Source organism: Orycteropus afer, unplaced genomic scaffold (assembly GCF_000298275.1).
Source record: "Orycteropus afer afer isolate SDZICR_OR568_19922 unplaced genomic scaffold, OryAfe1.0 scaffold00436, whole genome shotgun sequence".
NCBI lineage: Eukaryota > Metazoa > Chordata > Mammalia > Tubulidentata > Orycteropodidae > Orycteropus > Orycteropus afer.
Window position 1 is genome coordinate 2,479,789 of NW_006922023.1, and position 8,602 is coordinate 2,488,390.

At 37.6% G+C, this 8,602-nt stretch overlaps 1 protein-coding gene across 1 annotated transcript in view; it reads right to left on the reverse strand.

The window, feature by feature from the left end:
• The window catches only part of RP1 (RP1 axonemal microtubule associated), an 874,252-nt gene that overhangs the window by 745,921 nt on the left and 119,729 nt on the right, over positions 1 to 8,602 (reverse strand). Inside the window, 2 exon segments of the mRNA XM_042782735.1 lie at positions 3,863 to 3,995; positions 8,320 to 8,406. Coding sequence (XP_042638669.1) covers positions 3,863 to 3,995; positions 8,320 to 8,406 — 220 coding nt within the window.

The window sequence follows — 8,602 nt, forward strand, 5'->3', positions numbered from 1 at the left end:
AAAAAAAAAAAATGTACAAACACTGGAAGATAAACTAGATGACTAGGACCTCCTGAAAATTAGACACTTTTGTGTATCAAGTGATTTTACCAAGAGAATCTACAGATTGGGAAAAACTTTTGTCAACAATGTATTGGATGAGGGACTAATCTCTAAAATTTGTAGAGAACTTCAACACCTCAACAACAATTGGGCAAAAACTCCATTTAAAAATGGGCAGTGGACATGAATAGACACTTCACCAAAGGAAACATTCAGGCAGCCAGCATACACAGTGACCGTATAAGACAGAGTGGAGTTGCCCAATAGGGTTTCCAAGGCTGTAAACCTTTACAGAAGCAGACTGCCTCATTTTTCTCCCATAGAGTAGCTAGTGGGCTTGAACTGCCAATCTTTTGCCTAGCAGTCAAATGCCTTAACCATTATGCTGCCATAATGCATAATGAGAGCAGGAGAAAGGAGAGGAAAAGGCCCAGGAACCGGGACAGACAAGGAGTCAGCTGCAGGGATCCAGGTGAGGAGAGGGAAGCCAGCTACGCAAGTAAGATCTTACTGAAGATAATTCAAAAACGGTTGCAGCAGTATATTGACAGAGAACGTCCAGAGGTGCAAGCTGGATTCAGAAGAGGACGTGGAACAAGGGATATCATAGTTGCTGTCAGATGGATCATGGCTCAGGGCAAAGAATACCAGAAAGATGTGTACTTGTGTTTTATTGAGTATGCAAAAGCATTTGATTGTGTGAATCATGACAAATTATGGATAACATTGAGAAGAATGGGAATTCCCAAACACCTGATTGTACTCATGAGGAACCTGAACCTTGACCAGGAGGCTGTTGTTCCAACAGAACGAGGGGTTACAACATGGTTTAAAATCAAGAAGGGAGTGCATCAGGGTTGTATTCTTTCCCCATACTTATTTAATCTATATGCTGAATAAGTAATCTCAGAAGCTGGACTATATGAAGAAAAACGTGGTATCAGGATTGGAGGAAGAATCATTAACAACCTGAGATACACAGATGATACAACTTTGCTTGCTGAAAGTGAGGATGACTTGAGGCACTTACTGATGAAGATTGAAGAATACAGTCTGCAGTATGGATTACATCTCAATATAAAGAAAACAAAAATCCTCACAACCGGACCAATAAGCAGCATCATGATAAATGGAGAAAAGATTGAGGCTGTCAAAAAATTCACGTTGCTTGGCTCTACAATCGATGCCAATGGAAGCAGCAGTCAAGACATTAGACGATGTGTAGCACTGGGCAGGTCAGCCACAAAGGAACTCTTTCAAGTACTGAGGAGCAAGGATGTGTCTCCTTAAGGACTAAGGTATGCCTGACACAAGCCATGATATTTTCAATCACCTCGTATGCAATGTGAGAGCTGGACAATGAATAAGGAAGACCAAAGAAGAGTTGATGCTTTTTAGTTGTGGTGCTGGTGAAGAATGCTGAAAGTACCATGGACTGCTAAAAGAACTAACAGATCTGTTCTGGAGGAAGTACATCTGAAATGCTCCTTGGAAGCGAGAATGGCCAGACTTCATCTCATCTACTTTGGTCATGTTGTCAGAAGCGACCATTCCCTGGAGGAGGATTTCATGCTTCGTAAGCATGAAAGAAAGGAGAAGGGAAGGCCTTCAACAAGATGGATTGACACAGTGGCTATGATGATGGGCTCAAGTATACCAGAGATCATGGAGCTGGCGCAGGATCGGGCAGTGTTTTGTTCTGCTGTGCATGGGGTTGCTATGAGTTGGAAATGACTCCACGGCACCTAACAACAACAACATGTGATCCAGCAATCTCACTCCTAGGTATACGTCCTACAAAAATAAGAGCCATGACACGAATAGACATATGCTCACCCACGTTCTCTGCAGAACTATTTACAATAACAAACAATGGAAAAAAATGCTCACCAATAGATAATAAACAAACTATGTTATATACACAAAATGTAATACCACACAACATTAAAAAACAATGATGAATCTTTGAAACATCTCACAACATGAATGAACCTGCAGGACATTATGATTAGTGAAATTAGTCAACCACAAAAGGACAGATATTGTATGAGAGCACCAATAAAAACTGTCAAGAGGTTTACACACAAAAAGAAACATTCTTTAATGTTTACCAAAGGTGGGAGGGGAAGAAAGGGTAAACCACTAACTAGAAGGTAGAAACATATTAACCTGGGGGGAGAGAAAGGTAATATTCAAAAAGGAGGTCAGCACAAAAAGATCAAGGCAAAAGAAGACACTGGGAGGAGTACAAGAGTTACAGGCAACAGAAGTAAATGCTATTACATATACAGTCCTTAGTAACAGTAATAATTATAATCTACAAGTGGATACATAGACAGGCACACAAGCTGAACAGGTATCTGAAGGAGAATGGGACTATATGCATGAATATATATAGGTTTGACAGAAGATATTTCTATATATGTGTTTAAATATGCTGCAAATATATCCATGAATATAGTAGAGCATAAAGGGGGTAAAGTTATGAAAACTTGTTAGCCACAACCAAAAATCTTGAGGGAAAGAGTCTCTGAGCATGGAGGCTCAGGATCTTAGTCTCAAGGACATCAAAGTCAATTGGCACAACATAACCTACAAAGAAAATGTTCTATATCCTACTTTGGTGGGTAGCAACTGGGGTCTTAAAAGCCTGTGAGCAGCCACTAAGGTGCAAGTATTGGTCTCTCCCCATCCGGACCATGCAAGCCTCAGCTTCCATGACCCTGAGACCAGAGGAACTAGATGGTGCCTGGCTACCACCACTGACTGCTCTGAAAAGGATTGCACTAAAAGGTTCTGGATAGAGTGGGAAACTAATGTGGAAGAAAACTCAAAATCATAAAATGGCCAGGCTTACTGGTCAGATGAAGACACAGCATCCCCAAGACTATGGTTCTTCATCACCTTTCAAGCCTGGAACTGAACTCACCCCTGTGACTGAATTTTCAGCCATAAAGAAGACAGACCTACTAGGTGAATAATAACACTATGATGGTGCACTCCTTAGAACAATCAACGATTCAAGATCAAAGGGGTAGCATTTGTCCAAGGACAAAGTTCAGAAGGCAGGAAGGGTTAGGAAAGAAGGAGGAATGGAAACAAGAAACACACAGAAGTGAGATAAGTGATATTATACTGAGGGAATTGCGATGAATGTCATGAAACAAAATGTGTATGAATTGTTGAATAGAAAACTGACTGCTCTATAAACTTTCACCTAAATCATACAAAAAAAAATTTTTGGTCCTTAAGGACCATTGAAAGAGTCACCCTGAATTCTGCTGTTGGGGTGCAGTGACTGCCTAACCCTGAAGTGAGTAGTCAAGAGGCCATTTCTCTGTCATGTTTATAAAAGGTATGAATATGCTTCTGCTTTGGGCCAAATACTTAGGAAATCATGAGGCAGTTGTTTTCATTTCCTAATTAAATACCTACATTTTCAAGAATAAAGTAAGAGCTCTGTGAGAAAAGAACACAATGACTTCGCATTTCTTACCCTGGAGTAACTTCACTTGGCATTCAATTTTCTCATAACCTTCTAAGAATTACTTTTCTTTTGTTTTCATTAATAGGCATGTCAGCTGTCCTTCCTACAGGGCAAACTGTTGACAAGATTCTACTCCTGAATGCTAGCATGTAAAAGAAACAGAAACATTTAGATGCAGCATCACACCAGCAGAAGTAATTGGTAAGAAATGAGCAGTTCCTTAACCATTCATTCAATTATTCATTTACTTGACATGTATTTATTGAGTTCCCTGCCCTGGAGCATTTAGGCAAATAAGTATTATTGCTGCTGCCTGGAGTTGGATCTACCCACCTGGAAGGACAGGTTGTCCTTTGTTTAAAATAGGAAATTCTAGACAGATATCTCCATCCTCTTGATCTCGTGCCAACCATCGCTGAACAGGTATATAAAACTGTTTTCCAGAATACATGTTCCACAATTGTATCTACAATAATAACAGTATACCTTACAAAATATTTAAGAATATTATCAAATAGTCAAATAAAGGTCTTAGTCCAAGCTGCTTAGTTCACAGATCATTTTATTATAAGTATTTTATAGTTTAAAAGTATTTATAATTTTAATCTATTATTTCCTGATTTGACCCATATAAATGAGTTTACTTTTTCAATATTAATGTGACTTCACAAAATATTTGTTGTTGTTGTTGTTATGTGCCGTCGAGTCGGCCCCGACTCATAGCGACCCCTCCTTGGGTTTCCGAGGCAGTATCACTACGGAAGTAGGATTGCCCAACCTTCCTTCCGAGGAGTGGCTGGTGGGTTTGAACCGCCAGCCCTCTGGATAGCAGTCAAGTGCTTTTAGCCACTATGCTACCAGAGCTCCTTCACACAAAATATTAGCACAGGTTATATTTCAGGCACTAGAAATTCAAACTGATATAATTCCCTCTTTAGTCTATCCTTGTGTCATTCATGAATGAATAAATTTAAAAAATAATCATTTATTTGTTATTAATTATTTTAGTTTATTATGCCATATTATATCTGATCAATTTATCCTAAGTTAAACAAATAAATTAACAATAAATGATTGTAAAAAATAATCAAAAAGTAGAAAGTTATTCTGATTCTGAAATCTAACTTTTTATGAATTATTCTTGTTAGCTGCCATTGAGTTGGCCTCACCTCATGGAGACCCCACCTTGTAACAACCACATGCACAATGGAACAAAACACCATCCCCATGATCTGCTGTGGATCAGACCCTTCAGATGCATAAAGCTTTCTTTGGAGATGCTACTATTTTTTTAAATGTTTCAGTAAGCAATTATTTTATCTGTTAATCTTACTTTCATTAAACTGCCTTAAGTCAGAGATTTTCATATTTAATTTATTTTAAAAATCACCATGTTTTATAGGCAGATTTTCAGTCCACAAACCTGTGGTTCTTAAATAGGCCCAGGAATTTACATTTATAAATGCACATTAGGTATGATCCTGATGCAAGTGGTTACCAGATGTCACTTTTTTGGAAAGGTTACCTTTCCACATAAACTAATCATTGGTTTCCAAAGCTGCTGCCTTGATTTTTGATTTGGTTATTTTTATCAAAGACCAAAGCAGATCCTTTAAGAAATACAAAATAAACTAGCATTTGAAATATGTTATTTTGTAATCTTCCCTAATTAATATTGAAATCAAGATTAAGGTCCTGAAAACAATGTGATTATTTTATAGGCTGTATCATTGTTGTTATTACAAGGTCAGTGTTTTTATTCAAATCTCCTCAAGATTTAGGAGCAAGTTGGAGTACTTAGATTTTAATTTTAAACTACTGAACTACATTATCAGATTTCAATAGGAGGAGGAAATGGAATGTATGGCTAATTGCCTCCTTGAACAATTGCCTCCTCTGCCCCAAGAATATAAGAACTGGATGATGTTACCATTGCCAGATGTTTTCATCAAAGATTCTACAGAAGAATCCTGATCAAAACAGGGAAAAATTAACACAGAATTCCAAATTCTCATAGAATTAAGACTTTCTGAAATCATGGAGGCTAGATGAACCACTGAAATTATTGTTCTGAGATAACATATAACTTTTAAATAAAAATATTCCCTGAAGTCTTTTTAAAACCAATCAATAGTTTAATTTAACTAGTAAAGAATGCCTGCCTTGAGTATTGTGCTCTTTTAAGAACAATCTATAACAATCAAACTGACAAAAGTGATTCAAAAGATTAGATAGGAAACTCATGGGGCCTAGCATTTATATTAGTGGGGGAGGAAAAATCCAGAAAGGAAGGATGAGAATGGTTGCACAACTTGAAAAATATAATCTATTTCACTGAATTGTACATGTAGAAATTGTTGAATTCGTGTATGTTCTGCTGTGTATATTTTTGAAAACAACAAAAATAAAACAGTTTTTTAAATTGAACAAACAATTCCTATCTCATGATCTAGTTTCTTAATTTAGCCAAATGGGAATATTATATAAGAGCTTTAGTATTTTGTTAGATGCTAGTGAGTTGATTTTGACTCAGAGAGACTCCATATGATGGAGTAGCATTGCCCCATAGGGTCTTCTAGGCTATAATATTTATGAAGTCTGATCACCAGGGCTTTCTCCTGGGGAGTTGCTGGGTGGATTCAAAACACCAAACTTTTCAGTTAGCAGCTAAGGAGTTAATAATCACAGTACTAGGGCTCCCTATAAGGGTTTAAAACAAAGTATAACTTTGGGTGAAGACCCTGTCTCTTCTTCATTTGTACTCAAAGAGGGAGGATGTAAACTTCAGGCAAATAAATTGTCTTTCAATTACAGAGAGAAAGGCATTAGGAATCTTTAGCATAATTTTTCTATCTTTCCTCTGAAACACTCGATAATTTTTTTCAAATCATTTAACCACTTTGTCTCAGCATCCTCACTTCATAATAAACATAATACTGCTTATCAGTTATCAATCAAATGAGATGGCATGAGGAATAATGATAATTTTGATAAATTACTTTGGCTTACTTTTTGTTGTTGTTGTTGTTGTTATGTGCCATCGAGTCGGACCCAACTCATAGCGACCCCTCCTTGGGTTTCTGAGGTGGTATCACTATGGAAGTAGATTGCCCAACCTTCCTTCCGAGGAGTGGCTGGTGGGTTTGAACCGCCAGCCTTCTGGTTAGCAGTCCAGTGCCTTAGGCACTATGCTACCAGAGCTCCCTAACATCTTCTTGTTGTTATGCGACGTTGAGTAGGACCCGACTCATAGTGACCCCTCCTTGGGTTTCTGAGGCAGTATCACTACAGAAATAGATTGCCCCAATACTACATATTATTATATATGATCATTTATATATCAATATGTATATCATGTTTGAAAAATTCCAAATAGCATTAAAAAGAACATTATATCATATAAATGCCAGGTGTGGTGTAGTATATTACATAGTGTGGCTTTTCTAGCCATAAGTCTTTGTAAACTCCATGGTGGGATTTCCCATGAGCAACTGGTAGCCCTTGATTATTAAAAGTATCCACCTGGAGTATTTCTGTTGGGAGCAGCACAAAGTAATTTTCTGAGAAGTTCACTTTCTCTCAGTAATAGAATTACGATGTTGGGATAGGTTAGTTTGGCCATTCTGCCAGGCTCAAAAGGCGCCCTCCTAGAGGCAGAAGGGGTCTCTCTGACTGTTGGCTGAGACAAATACACTCCTGAGAGACATGTACTTGCTGAGAGAGACACATACTGCTGAGAGAGAGACTGCTGGCTGCTAAGTGAGACAGCCAGCTGGAAGAGAGAGTGCATTTCTGAACTTGAATTGTAGCCTTTGTTGCCCTTATAAACCCAATAATCTGTGAGTTCTGTGTGGCCACTGCAGCAAATTATTGAACCCAGCAGAGAGGTGATGGGTGCTGAGGGAGGAACGGTTGGTGTCAGGGTTGGTGAAAGGGCTGGAGGGAGGCACAAACACACTGCCATCGATCAGATCTGAATCAGAGCCACCCCTCCTGGGGTTTCTGAGGAGGTATCACTACAGAAGCAGATTTCCCAACCTTAGTAACTATCATGTATTCCTGCTAAAGAATTAAAAAATCTGTTTTCAATGAATTACTCATCTTTCATGAATTTTTCATTAATTTTTTAACATTTTATTAAACTTAGAAGAAGGAAGCTTTGCCAAGAAATTTAACTTAGCAATTTGAGAACTTGTTTAGGTCAAGATTATTTATTTTAAAATGATAGAAGATGTAAATGCACCATATCCAAAAATAAATAGCAAGCTATAGATTTCCAATAGGGGAGATCTGCATTTACTATCAATCCTCACAATAGGTAGAATTTTTCACTCTGAACAATATATACAATTTTCAAGGACACTGCATCACTTCACATAAATAGATCAAACTTAATGGCAAATATTCAAGTCTAATAGTTATTATCTCATGAACACAATAGCTTACCTTTACATCCTTTCTGAAGCAGATGACATGCACTTAGCCACTTATTCACTAGGAATGGAACTATATCAAGAAGCTATGTGAGTTTATCCAGAGTTGTATTTTCTTTTCTTTGTAATGAAGTGAAAGGATTGTTTAGTTGAAGTCCTTCCCTTGATTAATTAGGGATGAATTAATTAATAAGGGCATATAATATCAATGCCTTATAGGGATGAACTGACCAAAAAAGATCCCAGTTAGACTCTATCAAATTTCACTAAGCATGAAATACCCCCTTGAGATTTGTTTCCAGAGCTGAATACACAGAGGATTTTTCAAGGGATGGGAAAGTGTTGATGTAGCCCTACCTCCTTACAGTGCCAAGCAGGAGAGAGTCCAGAGTTGGTATGACCAATACGAATCTTAAAAAGTGTTCCAATGTTTCCAACAGTGATCTATAAGGGAACCCAGAGAACATATTTTGATGTAATTTCACAAAATCCACTTAAAAGTAACTATCAATAGGACATTACATATTGAAAAAAGTATCAATCCATCACAAATATGATAATGACAAGCATGCATCTAAAAACAGAGCCACAAAATATTTAAAGCAAAAATTGCTAAAATTATTCCCCCAAAAGTTGGAAT